Source organism: Boleophthalmus pectinirostris, unplaced genomic scaffold, assembly GCF_026225935.1.
Source record: "Boleophthalmus pectinirostris isolate CB_2022bp ecotype Guang Dong unplaced genomic scaffold, ASM2622593v1 HiC_scaffold_5, whole genome shotgun sequence".
Lineage (NCBI taxonomy): Eukaryota > Metazoa > Chordata > Actinopteri > Gobiiformes > Gobiidae > Boleophthalmus > Boleophthalmus pectinirostris.
This window is the reverse complement of record NW_026571404.1, coordinates 13,570,001-13,585,759: the sequence shown is the minus strand read 5'-3', so window position 1 is coordinate 13,585,759 and position 15,759 is coordinate 13,570,001. Positions and strand designations below refer to the sequence as shown.

Sequence of the window (15,759 nt, the reverse complement as noted above, 5' to 3'; positions counted from 1 at the left end):
TGGTTATGAAACTTGTCTAACAAATGAGATGTATTGTTGTTGTTGGCACTAACTAAAACAAGATTGTGTTTCACTCAGTTTTAGTGTGTGGTTTTTCTATCAAAAATCTGTGAACATGCAGCACTTATCCCTCAACTTGTATGTTTTGACTAACTTTTTAACTTTGCAGGAAATCACAAGGAGTTGGTAAAGAGCATGACTAGAGAAAATGCATGTTTTTGTTTAAAGGACAACGTTAACTTTTTCTATTTTGTCTGTTTTGCAGCTGGATGAAAAATGTGACAAGCAGTATTCAGATTACAGCCGGGTAAGATCAGATTCCAATATTTACTTGAGGTCCATATGTTTTTGTTACTACACAAGTCAAATAATGCTACAAGTATGATTACAAACTTCGCTGGTTAATTTTGTTTGTTTGTTATTACCCATTAAATACACTGTACATTTCAACAGCCAATGCATTATTCTTATAAACTCTATAACTCTAAAACCCAAGTGTTGATGCTCTTTTAGGGCTTCAGTGATTAATTGGAGTAACTACTTACTAATTGACTATTAAAAATGTTGACTGTTTTCATAATCATTAGTCGTTATCTGAACTATACAGGCTCTAAAACTAAGGCCAAGAAGAAGAGGGAACAAAGACAAGGACAATCCGTGTATCATTCGTTCATTCATTTTTCAATATAAAACCAAAAATAAAACAGAAAAACAACTATTTTCTTCATTATTTGTCTCCAAACCCAAATTTAAAAAAACAGATAAAGATTCTTTTTTTTTTTTTCAGTTTTCGATTTTGTGTTTAAATGAATAATAGAAAAAACTGATAACTGATAATGGATAACGCATAACTGCAATGCCGGACTTTTGCACCTTATACGGACTGAACCAGGACTGAATCAGGACTAAAACAAGACTAAACTAGGGCTAAACCGTTTTTGGTCCTGGTCTCGGTCCCTGTCTCGGTCCCGGTCTGATCCAGGTCTGGTCCTGGTCTCAGTCCCGGTCTCAATCCTGTCTGGTCCTGGACCTGGTTCAGTTCTGGTTCAGTCCGTATGTGGCACAAAAGTCCAGCATCGCAGTTTAAGTCATGGAAACGGTCACGGTTATCAATTTTTTCCATTATTAATTTAAACACAAAATCGAAAAATGAAAAAAACAATTGTTATCTGTTTTTTCATTTTGGTTTTGGGGACAAATAATGAAGGAATCTGTTTTTCATTTTCTTATTTTTGGTTTTATATTGAAAAACGAATGATACACGGATTAGGGACGGTATTAAATCAAAGGGGCCACATTTATTTTATTATAATTTTTTTTTTTTTTTTATCAATAATGTGCTTTAATTGTAAATATTATCTATTTAGAAGCCTTCAGTCAGTATATTTTTATTTTGATCTAAAGAAATCAAAGCAGCAAGTAATAGTCAACTTATTGAGGGGAAAAAAGTGCAGCGATTAATAAAAATAAATCCTTAAAAAAAATCTCATTGAAATTGTCGTACTTGTTAAATAAATTAGTTTCACTTTGAACCTACTTTCCCCTTGTCTTTGTGGTAAAAGACACATGATCCACTCCCTGGTCGTCACATGATGGCTTTAAATTACCCTTTGGAGTTGGGTTGCTGTGTGCTGTTGATGTTTTAGTATTGTTGTATTTCATTGCTCTTCTTCTCCCTCCCCCTCTCTTCCTCTCTCTTTCTCCAGCCATCGTCCCGCTGTGCCACCCCTGGGCTCTCGGCCGCCACCCTCGCCTCTTTGGGGGGCACCTCGTCCAGACGGGGCAGCACAGACACGGGCAGCATCTATGACCCCGACACCAGTTTAAGTGAAATGAGGGTGAGTTTGAGCGCTCGCATCTTTACATCATGTATTATGTATTTACCAGCTTCACTGCAGACCCGTTTACCTTTTGTTATTTATGTGAATTTGTTCAAGCTACTAAACCTGGCTGAACAAATATCATCATAACATTTAAAATTACAGTTGTGCCTCCAATAATGAAATATGCCAACCCTTAGTTTTAACACCTTTATCTGTTTTCAATTACCTTTTCTTTTTGTATAGTAAGCATAAAAGCAAAGTGTATGTACTGCATTTTAAAGGCACAAAGCTGTGTTTTCTTTATTGGAATCGGATGAAACAGACAACGTACACCAAAGTTCCTGCAGAGGTGCAAATGCAAGGAACAGCACTGGCAAGAGAAATGATCTGACGAAGGCTTTTTGCTGAAACGTAATTACATACATTTTTTTCAATATTGGGAAACCTAACAAATAATAAGTTTATGTCAACTCCTCCATTTGTAAGACCATTATCGACATATGTCTTCAGTTAGATTTTTTTTAGTTTGCATTGTGCGATAATATTATATTGATACTTGGCAGTGACATCAAGCTGGGTTTGTTCTACATGTATCTTTATGGGTAAATATTTGGAAATATTGTCAAAGAAGTTTTAAGATAGTCTAAAAACTCAAGAAAAAATACTGAATGAAGACAACACATTTTCATTAGCCCATGATAAATTAAAATGTTCATCATTTCTGCCATTTTTGTTTTGTAAAAGTAGCTCACTGAGGGGAAAAGGTTGGAGACTCCTAGATTAAAATGTAATAGAGCTTCAGACAGAGTAAAGCCTACAGTCAGCATCACACCCCCAGGGAAATTTTGATTACATCAGCTTTAAATTATCAGTGTAGTGTACTTGAATGAACCATCACTTTTGGGAAAGTTAACTAATTATACAACTTTCTTTATTGACATTTTCAGTTTAGAACAAATATTCTACAGCAAAAAATAGACAAGGACAAGCTTATTGTTGGTGCCAAATAAACATTAAACTACACTGTAAACATCACCTACAATAAAAAAAAAAAAGAATATAAATGAAATAAACAAAAAGAAATCAGTACATTTAAATTCAAATTCTACACGATTTACATAAAAGATAACTATTTAAAGGCTTATAAAATGATACATTTTGGCTGCCAAAATCTGAAAATGTGAACATATTTTAAACGATGGATGTGTTTTGTGTTAGTAATACCAGATTTAACTGCCCAGCATATCGAGGCTATAGACATTACCCAATTCATTAAGCTTGTTTTGGACTTAAATTTGACTGAGCTTTCTGATACCATATCTCATTTTCAGACACAAGACAGACCAAAATATTACGAGGCTTGACACCAATTCAACAATTTTGAACAAACTATGAAACAGCCAAGGACCTTAAGATCATTTTCAAATTCTGATAATAATATTTAGTTGTCATATGCAAACTGTTGTGCTATTTTTTTGCATTAGCTGCTAATCCAGATGTTTCATGTCTATTCCAGTGATTTACTACTTCCCTCCCTGCCTCTCTAAATGTTTGCACAGTTTTCTTCATGCACGAGGACGATTGGATGAGCTGAATGTTGCCTATGTCTCTTTTAAAGTCTTACACCGTTTGCTCTATAGTGGTCATGTCTACCAGCTGGATTGTGTCTTCCTGGGTAGTTGGGGGCTTGTTTTATCTTTTTCTTCCTTGATAATCTCCTTGACTCCCTCCATCCGTTCCCTCCCATCTCCCCATCTGCTCTACAGGATATCTATGAACTAAAGGACCAGATTCAGGATGTAGAAGGCCGCTACATGCAGGGCCTAAAAGAGCTGAAGGTAGAGGGGCTTGAGCTCGCAGCATGCCTCCTATCACCTATGTCCTAGCACCTACGTCCTTGCACCTTTCTCCTGTCACCTTGTCGTCCCTCTGGGGGCAGTGTGGTGCCACTAACCCCACTCCTGTTCCTCTCCATCGTCTTCTTTGGTGCTTCCAGTTTGAAATGCTAAAACAATTCCTTGCATGACCCTATGTTCACTCACTGGTTGTGGCCTGTTCAAAGACAATTTCTGTATTGGATTAACAAACTGTACATGCTGGGAAAACTAGATTATAGGTACTATCATATTGTTTATACAGAGATTTGTGAAAGCTTTTAATAAATTAATTAGAAACAACAACAAAAATCTTAAAACATTGGGAAATATGCAACTATATTTTAGTTTTTATTGATACTGCTACTATTAGAATTGCAGATTTTCGTGTAAACCACCAGCTCTGATACTGGTTTTAAATTGCTCTTTTACTTTCTTGTCACTACTTTGCATTTTGTGCCAGTAGATTACTAACAAACCTCACCTCTAGTCTTACTTTCCTCTTATTTAATTTACTATAGTATCTTTTATTCTGATAGTGCTACATTTTCATTTCAGGATTCAATGCAGTCTGATTATTTTATCCATTTCCGTCAATCACAAACTAGTCTACCAAGTGCGAGAATATTAGTATTTTTTTGCTAACATGTTTTGACTGGATACCCACTTTGGTGTTTTAGCACAGAGCCCAGTCCTGATGCATGTACAGTGGCTGGTTTGTGTTAAAATAATCGTAATTTAACTCGTACTTACTCTAACAATCATAATTTGAATAAACAGGAGTCATTGACAGAAGTGGAGGAGAAGTATAAGAAAGCCATGGTGTCCAACGCACAGCTGGACAACGACAAAGCAAACCTCATCTACCAAACGGACACGCTCAAAGACGTCATCGAGGAAATGGAGGAGCAGATGTCTGAGATGAAGAGAGAGCTGGAGGACAAGTCAAAGGTGAACAGATTAACCAAATTAACACCAGAGGACTTTACTGTACATTATGTAAACTATTGTAATGATTAGGGCTGCAGTGATTAATTGACTAACTAATCGTGACTAGTCGACTATAGAAAATAATCAAGAAGAAGAGAGATCTGGAGGACAAGACCAAGGTGGAGAGTTTAATCTTTAGTGTACAGCTAAAGGAATGGCAGAATTATGCCATCTGTGGTATGGGACAAAAAGTAAAGTAAAAAAAAAAAAAATTATATTTTGTATGATCAATATGAATACGCTTTATGGTTGTAAATTACACTAAAAGCAACATGGGTTAAAAAAAATAGTCTAAATAGTAAAACAGGGCAATTTGAGCTAGCCTGATTCATCAGCCAGTTTCACTTTGTGGAAACCATCTGACCTCGCACCATTAGGATTCGTTCGCTCGGTTTATTTATTTATTTAACTAATCGCTGCTATTTGGTCATGATGTATGTAATGTGCCGCTAACAGGGCTAACTAGTATATTAAGCTTTTCCCAAATCCCATAGGAAGAAGGGTGATAACATCTTTCCCCTTGATAAAATTCACCAAACTTTCTCTTTGTTCAGGTTTTAAATCCTCTTGGGAATCTTTGTCTTTGTCTACATCCATCTCGGCCACTTTATTTACAGTTGTGCTGTACCACAAAAAGGACCCAGCTTCACAGCTCTTCACTGATTGGCTGGTGTGCGGTCTACAACTTCTGGGGTTTTTGCAAACCATCTAGTGTATTCTGATTCCTGACCTAGTTGCTGGAGAGAGATGAAATTGAGCAGAGGCACTAGGCTAAATTTGAGCAGCTTTTGTGTTGATTTTGTTATTCTTTGGTAATTTTACATAATAAATTAGTTAAATGAGTTAAAATGTCTAATATTGCTTATTGATCATCGGCTGTGTATTTTAAAAAATGTATTGTAATTTCTCATGAAAAACCATAATAATTTGAGCTCCTTATAATCTGTATTTTTCCTCTTTACAGGAATTAGAACGACAGAAGCACCAGTGTACAGTTCTGCAGCATAAACAGGAAGAACTTAAAGAGGGGCTGCGTCAGAGGGATGAGCTTATAGAGGTGAGACACTACAAAAAGCACTGTGTGTGACCCTTCCAGACCACCAAACAGGACCAGAAGAGGCTGCTTTTAATTGGGAAGGGCCGACATTGGACCTTTCCCATGAAGTTTCATCTTTTCATTTCACTCGGTGTCAGTGCTCTGGTTCACACGACTGCCGGGCCTCATGCCACTTCTAGCTGAACTTTGCCGAAGTTCATTTCAGAGGTCAACCCCACATGGACCACAGATGTCCCAGTAGTCCCAAACCGGAAGAGTCATGACTTCCATTGGCAATAATGTACTACCCTGACGAGCCATTTCAAATGCAGTTGCTTGGACCCTGCTCACGGCAAATGATTCCACCCACAACTTTGATGTTGAACAAATCAAACCCAAATCAAATAACTCAAGAGGTTAAGGTCTCAGACTTTACATCTTCATATAGAACAGGAAAGCATGTAGTCTCAAGATTAAGGTACACCTGAATGTTTATACTTTTATTTTTTTCCTGCGTTGACCCATTTTTTAGTACTGCTGAGTCAACCAGTCAGGAACAGTGGGTGCCACAGCTCAGCACCCAGGCTGATCTTGAGCTGGCCTAGGTCCAAAGTACTGTACCTTAGCTGGAGGAAAAGGGGGTTGCAATGATGGGGAAATCAACCATACTGTATCAAATGTTTGCACAGTGAAGTCCTCGTTCTGTGATGTGGGGACTCGATCTCTCTCTCCCTCTCTCTCTCTATGTTCATTACTGCACTCTCACTCATTCTATCCATCCTTTTTTCCGTCACTCACCCGTTGCAGGAGAACCAGCAAATGCGGACTAAGTTAGACACCCTGACCCGTGAGGTGTTTGACCTCCAGGAAACGATAAACTGGAAGGACAAAAAGATCGGGGTAGGAGGTCCCTCGTGGAGCTCGGGCAACTGTGAGAGGCAAAAGACGAATCCTGATCTAGTGTCCAGGAACCTCTCTATTAATGCTGTTATAATAAAGAGTGTTTCCTTTAAGACTCTTTGCCTCTCAAGCTGCCTCTGCATGATGGAGACCCAACTGTAGAAAATGCGTGATTTTTAAGTTTAATTTGGACTTTTGCATGCTGAAATAACCAGGTTTTTAATTTTGATCTATAACTAATCCAGTATAGTTGTAGTCAAAGCTTGTTGTGGTGGTCAGCCTGTGAAGTAGACCATTTGGTTTGGCTGCAGAAGTTATTTTATTTTTAGCATGAGACAATGCTTATAGCCTATGTTTGATATGGTTTTGGAGAGAGATAATCTCTCTAGTTTGTGTTTTGGAAAATAGAATAAAAGCAATATTTTCCTCCTTAGAGACTTCTCTTCCCATCTCTCCTCTTTTTTCAGCTGTATTCCTGTAAGCATGTCATAGAGGTCGACCAAACTGTGATCTGGGTCAAATGTATAAGATTTTTAATAATAAGTAATGAAGGCAAAATATCAATAACATTGTAAATGCTGTTTTTTTAAAAAATGCAAAATTTGAGTATTAGGGATTGCTATTTTTTATGACACAACGAAGCTTAATTTTTGTGACTTAAAAAGCCACAAAAAATATTTTAAAAAATGAAGTTATAAATGTCAAAATAAATGCAAGCTCTACATTTGTTTGAGACAATGACCCTTATCTCTGAAAAGTAAAGCAACTGAAGATATTGGTCACTTGGTTTAATGGGTTCGATACTGCCATCTGGTGTTAGTACAGTGAAATGTAACAGTTTATTGCATGATTTCAAAGCCAAAGTAAATTTCAAAAAATTGAGTTTCCAGACAGTTAAACTCAGTAGGATTTGTAAGATGTCATGGTTTGACCTCTTGCATGTGGGTGTGTCTCTTCATCCATAGTTTTGAATGGATGCTGCACTCTGCATGTGTCTCTGCATGTCCCACTGTAGTCTCTGTGATTGTGTCTCATATGTCCTTTCCAAATGTCCTCTCCTCTTGTCTCTCTTCTTTCTCCTCTGGTGTGTGTGGCCAGGCCCTAGAGAGGCAGAAAGAATACTTTGATTGCATTAGGAATGAGAGGGATGAGTTGAGAGATGAACTGGCTGACATCAAGGGGAAGGCCAAAGCAGGAGAGGTAGGTCCCACTGACATGTCTGGGTGTACTAGTGGACAACAAGATCAAAATTATTAATCAGCATTTTTGTTTTAAGTGGTACTGTTTGTAAAAATGGGTTCATGAGATACTTGGTGACAGCAATGAGTGATAAATCAGTTCTAGTATTGGTATTTTCCAATATCAATACAAATTCTTCGATATTGGCCGATTGTTACTTAACTTAATACAAATCTGTGGGCCTCGCTATGGATTTTAAAAGCTAAATATCTGTCTCAGCAATTAACAGGTATCGGCCACAGCAGCAGGCCAAATATAGGATACTGGTATTCGTGATATTACAGGTATTCTCTGAAGTTAATTGTCAGCTGCCCCGTTTACATGAGAGCTTTAATTCCAATTAAAAATAATTTAATGAGAAATAAAAAATTAATTCCGCTTTAAAAAGACCATGTAAACACTTAATTCCTAATGATTATTCCCGGGGAAAGTGCTTCTCAGGCCGAGGCACCTAATCACTCCCCACTGAACTAAAGGAACACCGGGACTCTTTGAGCGCCGTTCCCCTTCTCATACAAACTGGAGCAGTACCGGGGAATATAGGTACGCACCCTCATACGTAATGACAATCTGAGATGACACAAAAGCTGGTAGCCAGCCAATCGTGTGTTTTCTTCCGGTAGATGTAAATACATTTGTGTCCCTGTCCGATTGGAACCTTTCCCGACCCCCAGACATTGAGCGGAGTTAAATAAAGCCAATTTAACATGTTCCATGTAAACTCGCAGAAGAATAATATAATTCAGTATAATTTAATTTGGAATTAAAAAACATCATGTAAACCTGGCCAATGAATACCCATGTTTTAATAAGCAAAGTGGGGCAGTTAGATAATCTTATGGGATAGTTGACACACTTCAGATTTGTAAAGGTATGCAGGTTTAATGTTTCTTGGGACAGTCAGCTGTTTGTCTCCTTGGAGATGTTTATTTACCTGGAATATCCACAGTACAGCATTAAACTGATCTATCTTGCATTTATTCTATTACAAAAATATCTTGGAAAAACATTGTTAGTGTGAGCTGTAGCTTGGCCTGTTGTCTTCTTGGAGATCCATAAGTGTAATGTCATATTGTGGAACATTCCAGGCAAAGAATTGACATTTCCATCAAGTCAAGCAGGTTACACTCACATGTTTTAGCACAACTGATCATATATATTTCTCTTCCCTGCTGAGATGTACGTGAAGAATAAATGTACCTATGTTGTGTATCTGAACGAACCAAATTTTCAAGTACAGACTCTCTTTCCCTTGTGTTCTTGAGACTTTTATGTATCCTTCTGTTTTTCTGATTCATGCCCCTGTCTCCTTCTGTCATCTCATATGGTTCCTGTTACGCTCGGTGCTGTGTGCGATTACTGCTGTTTATTGGTTCAGAAACTGCTCACGGCTCCGAACTAAACGCAGTCAGCGATTCTTCCTTTAGCAGCAGCTCTGTGGAAAAAGTTTCACCCCTGGGAATACATTAAGCAAAAGTTCACCTACTATCCAAACTAGTAAACAGACAATGAAAGTACACCTATACCTTCATATCTATTCAGTTGTCTCAGGGTCGTTCCAGTGTGATTTGTGATTGCATTTTACTACTGCAATATATTTTAAGTTATGATCTTTAAACCTGACCCACTAAAGTTAAGAGAAAAAAGCCTGCATTGAAAAATCTGTTTCCTAAAATGCCTATATTAATATTGTAGAAAAGTAAGAGTTTTTTTTATCACACTAGGTTGGTGAAGATATTTATCATAATTTAGAAATGTTTTTAAATGAAATTGTACAGTCCAAATCCACTTTATTTATATCATAGATTTTACAAACAACAAAACAAAACCTTCTCCAAAATGCTGAGATAGAGTGGTAAACAACATTGTACTGGATAAGATTTTGTATTTTAATTTTGTATTTTGCAATAAACTTTTAATTCCCCCCTCCTCCGTCAGAAACACGGTCTGGTGATCATCCCGGACGGCACCCCAAATGGCGACGTGAACCACGAGCCCGTGTCTGGCATCACCGTGGTAACACAGGAGGCGGCGCAGGTGCTGGAGTCTGCAGGAGAGGGACCTTTGGGTGAGTCTAATGTGAACTGCATGGAGCCATGACATATCATCTCAGATTTATAGGTGTAGCACTCTGAAGCCACAAACATGTCTTCTATCTATAAATGCACAAATCAGATCCCTCTGCATGGTTTTCAAAAACAAAATGGTCCATATTTTGGTACAATGGGTTTGTTTTGGTCAGAAATAACACAACCCAAAGATGAAGTGCCCAAACTTTGATTTTAACAGTATCAAATGTCAGATTTTTTTTAAATAATTTGACTGTTTAGGTAAAAGTAAAACTAGAAAAGTAACTGTGTTTGCTCAGAAGGACCTAAACATTTGAGGTTGCTAATATAAAGCCTTGTCTTCCTCTGATTGTATTGTTTTCTTTTGATTTCCTTGTGTAGACGTGAGGCTACGGAAGTTGGCGGATGAGAAAGACGAACTGTTGGCTCAGATCAGGAAACTGAAGAACCAACTGGAGGAGGAGAAGCAGAAACACGCAAAGAGCGATGGCTACACGGACGGAGAGAGAGTGGAGAACGGCACAGACCTGCACTACATAGAGATGCAGAGTAAGAGGACGATGGGTTAACTACTGTATTTATATCATCTGGAACAGGCAGAAATAGGTGAAGTGGGGTGCCAAAAAAGATAATAATACAAAAAATAGAAATCAAAAAGATTAAAGTGATTTATTGGAATCAGTGAGAGCGAGATAAAGCTTTTGGGGGTATTTAGTATGAAACTACTGTAATTTTTATTTATTTTTCTTTTAAACTTGTTATGGGCTAAAATTAATTGTAACCATTACTTTCCACAGGAGATGCAAACCGACAGATTAGTGAATATAAATTTAAGCTATCTAAAGCAGAACAAGAAATGGGTACGATGGAGCAAAATGTGAGTAGCAAAGACCCTAAAAATGTACTGATTTGAACATGAATTGTTTTTTTTAACACATGTATTGTGTGTCTGCAATTTCAGATAAACAGACTTGAAGGGCAGGTGGCCAGGTACAAGGCGTCAGCCGATAACGCAGAGAAAATAGAAGATGAACTTAAAGCAGAGAAAAGAAAACTACAAAGAGAGGTAAAGAGTCATTGTTTCACTGTGTGGTCTCATCTTAACCCTGAAAAGTTGAAGCGAATTAGCTTTTGGGCTAGGTTAGTCTCACTTAATCACATTTTTCAGTGTTGTTTCTCCCAGTATTCTGTAAGAATAAATAGTAAAAGTGTTTTTTTTTGTGTTATTCAACCTTTATTAACTTTATACGAATCATACAGCCTTTCATTACACCAGTATCAAGAATCATCACCACAAATTTATGGATACATTTGTTTTTATCTGTTTTTACATTGTATTGGAGGCTTTTTTATTTTACTGTAAATGCATACATTTTTATTGAGATTCACAATGTTTATTCAACCCAATTCAATTTATTTCTTTAGTACATTACATAAACAAAACAGTTTCCAAAGTGCTGCCCAATACGAATAAAACATGCCCAATAGAAATATAAACATAAAGTTCTACTTAACTCCACTAGTCCTCATTAAGACAATGAAATTAGTCAAATCTCATAAGAGCAAGAATACCAATAAATAATGAAAACATAAAAAAAAATAATAATAATAATAACATAAAAATAAATAAAACACATGGAGGACCACACATCTCACGCAGTGTTAAAAGCCAAAGAGTAAAAGTGGGTTTATTGGTCAGCCAGCATTAGGAAACATCACATTTACAAACTGCCCAATTCTAATGCTTATTTTTTATTATTATGTTTTCTGTCACCTTTCTGTCTTTCCTTCTTCATCTCCCTCTTCCCCCTCTCTCTCTATCCCTCCCTCTCTCTCTCTACCTCCACCTTTCTCTTTCTCTCACCCCATCTCCACCTCCCTCCCTCTCTATTTCTCCTTTCCTCTCTCTATCTCTCTCTCTCTTTTTCTCAAACCCTCTCCCTCTCTATCTCTATCTCTCCCTCCCTCTCGCTATCTCTCTCTCTCTACCCCTCAATCTCTTTCTCTCACCCCCCCATCCCTCCCTCCCTCTCTCTATCTCTGTCTTTCTCTCAATCCCTCTCCCTCCCTCTATCTGTATTTCTCTCTCTACCTCTGTCTTTTTGTCTCACGCCCTCTCCCTCCCTCCCTGTCTCTTTCTCTCAACCCCTCTCCCTTTATCTCTGTCTCTCTACCTTTATCTCTCTCTCTCTGCCTCTTTTTCTCACCCCCTCTCCCTATCTGTCGCTCTCTACCTCTCTCTCTCCCTCCCTCTCTCTATCTGTCTCTTTCTCCCACCCCCTCTCCCCCTCTCTCTCTTTCACTCCCTCTCCCTCTCTGTCTCTCAGCTGCGCACGGCTTTGGACAAAATCGAGGAGATGGAGATGACCAACAACCACCTCGTCAAACGCCTGGAGAAGATGAAGGCCAACAGGAACGCGCTACTGTCCCAACAATAAAAACACCCGCTCCCACCCGACCAGCCCCCTGCCCCTCTGCCCCCCACAGGCCCATCCATCCAAACAAACAAATGAATGATGAACCCTAAACCTGCACCCTCTCTGTGACTGCCGAACCTCACCAGGAGCACATCATCGTAACTTGTTATTTGTAGCTAACCAAAAAAAAACAATCGTAGCACAGAAGAAAAAAAAATGTCCCAGTGTCCAATTTTCTTGTTTTGTCCTGCAGCGTTTGGGAGATACAACAACTTATAGATGCACTGTGTGACTTTTCTGGTGCCTGCTTGTCTCCATAGAGATGTTATTGCTTTGCTTGGAATGTTCTGCAGTGTGGCATTAAGTTACAGGTCAAGTTACAGGTCAGATCTGTGGCGAGGTGACCCCACTCACCTGTTTTTCGAGGTATTTTTAATCAATAAAACACTTGTAATTGTATAAAAGAAAGATGGATGTGTTTAATGCCATACTGTGGAACATTTACGCAAAGCAGTAACGTCTCCGTGGTGACAGACAAGTTGTATACCTTCCTCCAGAAAAGTTACATAGTGTGTCTTCAGTAATAATAATAATAAACCTATGATATTGCTGGGAGATGCACTTTTTTGGACTTTTTATTTGAATCACTACTTAATTTACAGGTATTTGTACTACATCATGTTTTCTGCATTTCTTTGCCTGGGTGCTTGGGCGTATTTTGGTTGTTTTTTTTTTTTGATAAGTTGCATGAATGACTCTTTAACAAAAGCTTTGTAGAGCCGCCTCTCCCCATCCTCCCTCTCAGTAAAGTGCCTTCTTGCATTAAGGAAAACTGGGGGTCCGCACCACTCCATTGCTCATTGTTTAAACAGGTACTAAATGATGATGGTATGTATTTAAAGTAAAAAGGTGCAGTCGGTATTTGCGACTATATATAATAGAGAAACAACTGTGTCTGCTGAGGTTTCATGGAAATTTTTCAGATATTTAAAAGATTTCTTGAAAATAAATGTGTAATTTACAAATGTGTTTACAAAGCGGCTCTTTCTTTGTGTCTGATTTGCTGACATGAGAGTGGCACATGGGCGGCATTCACACCTCGAAACTGGGAATAAACCAGGAACTAAACTTGGACCAGACTAGGCTTGTCACATTAACACATTTTGAAGTGCAATATATTGATTTTTTTTTCCACTTATCCGGGACCAGGCAGCTGTCTAAGCAGGGACTCCCAGACTTCCTTCACCCTGGGCTCTTCCTCCAGCTTCCTGATGGGACCCCAAGGTGTTCCCAGGCCAGCCGAGACACATAGTCCCTCCAGTGTCCAGGGTCTTCCCCAAAGCCTCCTCCTGGTGGGACATGCCCTGAACACTTCTCCAGGGACGCGTCCAGGAGGCATCTGAAACAAATGCCAAAGCCACCTTAGCTGCTCCTCTCCCTTGAAGAGCTGCGGCTCTACTCTGAGCTCCTCACCCTATCTTTAAAGGAGCACCCAGTCGCTATGTGGAAGAAATTAATTTCAACTGCTTATCCGTGATCTTTTGGTCATTATACAAAGCTCATGACCATAGATGAGGGTAGACCGATCAGTAAATCATGTGAGATTTAAGAAAATATAAACAATAAAACATCATTTAGTTAAAATTCAGATATTGATCTTTCTGAACACATTCATGTATTGTCAAAGATTAACCTGGAGAAGAAGATTTATGCTTCTCGTTAATTAGCAGTACTTTGAGACTGGTGTTTTAAAAGCCACTGTGATTCAAAATGAGGAAAATGTGTTCCCAAATTATTTAAAACAGATTATAAATAATTGTTTTTGATTAGATAAATAATTGTATCACAAATAAAATGATTTTCAGATCATATTAAATTATTAAAATAAAAGATTTACCTGTGAGCTGTCTAATTTGGCAATATTTCTGTCTAATAAAATGCAATTCCAATGCTCTTATTTTAACTCCATGAAATATTTTTATTTACATTACAAAATATACATTAAACAGTAAAAAAAGGGCAGCATATATTTGTGGACTGGTGCATGTTAATAATCAGCATCTCTCAAACACTTTGTACAGGTCTGGTAAATTTGCGATCTGCAGAACTGTCCCATCTTCACTGAAATGTTTAGGAGGACTGAAGAGGGTCCGAAACGCTTTGAAAATCACATGTTCAACTTTCCATCGCCACGAGTCTGTGTCCTGAAAAATAAAATATATTTCAGAATCATATAAATAACGCTAGTTATGCTAAATAAAGCTTAATAACTTGTTTTGTAAGATTTCCAAAATATGACTTAATCACTAGATGCTTACTGTATAGCTTTTAATGATAATGAATTGTTTTTTTTTTATAGTTTCTGTTATGTTTATTTTGTTTTGTTTTTATTAGTTGTAATTTGTTTCTATGTCCTTTAGCGGGTATCAGATTATCAAAGCAGTTTCCTAGACTTGTCATTTTTAGTTTCGCCACTAGAGGGTAGACCAAATCTGTTGACATAGGGTGCTTTAAAAACTGGTCTGTAGGCTGATCACGTTCCTTCTCATTACAACTATAAAATGTTTCTGTTTCTACAAGACCCACAAGGGACACAGTAGCTTAAACATTACAATATCTTAACAAAAATCAAAACAATGATAATAAACTTAAAACAATAAGACTTGATTGATCCCAGAGGAAATTCAATCCTCAGCAGCAGCACAGAAAAGTATTTAAAGTTATCAATTCATCATCTTGCACTCAGTCATAGAGATGCGTCGTACACACGTATGGCATGAGGATAATAAAGTGGATAAATGACAAAGGACTTGTGCTAAATAAGGTACAATTATACAGATTTATGTACAAGTAAAATAAACTAAGAGTAATTAAAATCTTGATGATACATACCTGGTCGTCTCCAGGCTGCGGGTCCAGGATGTACTGTTTCCTGATGGAGTAGAAGAAGCTGCACTCTTTACTGAAGTCTTTGAAACACTCTTTCTCACTGTCCCAGTTCACCTGAGACACAAAACAAAAACATTCACAACACTAAACCCGGACCTAGAGCCTGGGGTCACAGAAAACAAATCCTGAAAAGTCCCTACATGAAGGTTTTCACAAATTGCCACAATCATTTGACATCAGCTTTTTTAATAATGTGATTATCTCTACCAAATATAAAGTCACAGTAGGTCGGAGTAGTTTAATAAAAATGAAACATACAATTTTAAGTCACAAAGAAATCATAAAATAAAAAAAATAAATCTGTGATATAGTCTTTAGTCTTGATTAATTCTGTTTGATTAAATTAAGACAACTACATTACAAAAGGCCCTTTAAAATAATATAATTTACTTTTTGGACTAAATCTATATATACTGCACCATTATAATATGTACCAAATCATACCATCTACCATCTGAGTTA

General features: G+C 37.7%; 2 protein-coding genes across 10 annotated transcripts in view; one reads left to right on the top strand and one right to left on the bottom strand.

Moving 5' to 3' along the window:
- Positions 1–13,377, top strand: part of lrrfip2 (leucine rich repeat (in FLII) interacting protein 2) — a 37,378-nt gene extending 24,001 nt beyond the window's left edge. For 4 of the 9 annotated variants that reach the window (XM_055162585.1, XM_055162583.1, XM_055162581.1 and 1 more), the window contains 12 exons: positions 266–307; positions 1,707–1,838; positions 3,590–3,661; positions 4,478–4,648; positions 5,652–5,744; positions 6,531–6,623; positions 7,722–7,823; positions 9,801–9,930; positions 10,313–10,480; positions 10,729–10,808; positions 10,893–10,997; positions 12,259–13,377. In XM_055162585.1, the coding sequence (XP_055018560.1) occupies positions 266–307; positions 1,707–1,838; positions 3,590–3,661; positions 4,478–4,648; positions 5,652–5,744; positions 6,531–6,623; positions 7,722–7,823; positions 9,801–9,930; positions 10,313–10,480; positions 10,729–10,808; positions 10,893–10,997; positions 12,259–12,369 (1,299 nt within the window). In that variant the 3' untranslated portion in view covers positions 12,370–13,377. The remainder of the gene's footprint in view (positions 1–265; positions 308–1,706; positions 1,839–3,589; positions 3,662–4,477; positions 4,649–5,651; positions 5,745–6,530; positions 6,624–7,721; positions 7,824–9,800; positions 9,931–10,312; positions 10,481–10,728; positions 10,809–10,892; positions 10,998–12,258) is intronic. The other 5 variants (XM_055162586.1, XM_055162582.1, XM_020933483.2 and 2 more) reach the window with 3 other exon arrangements.
- A 925-nt stretch (positions 13,378–14,302) lies between these two features.
- Positions 14,303–15,759, bottom strand: part of mlh1 (mutL homolog 1, colon cancer, nonpolyposis type 2 (E. coli)) — a 3,239-nt gene continuing 1,782 nt past the window's right edge. Inside the window, exons 2-3 of the mRNA XM_055162955.1 lie at positions 15,241–15,381; positions 14,303–14,552 (exon numbers count right to left, since the gene is read on the bottom strand). Coding sequence (XP_055018930.1) covers positions 14,403–14,552; positions 15,241–15,381 — 291 coding nt within the window. The 3' untranslated portion in view covers positions 14,303–14,402. The remainder of the gene's footprint in view (positions 14,553–15,240; positions 15,382–15,759) is intronic.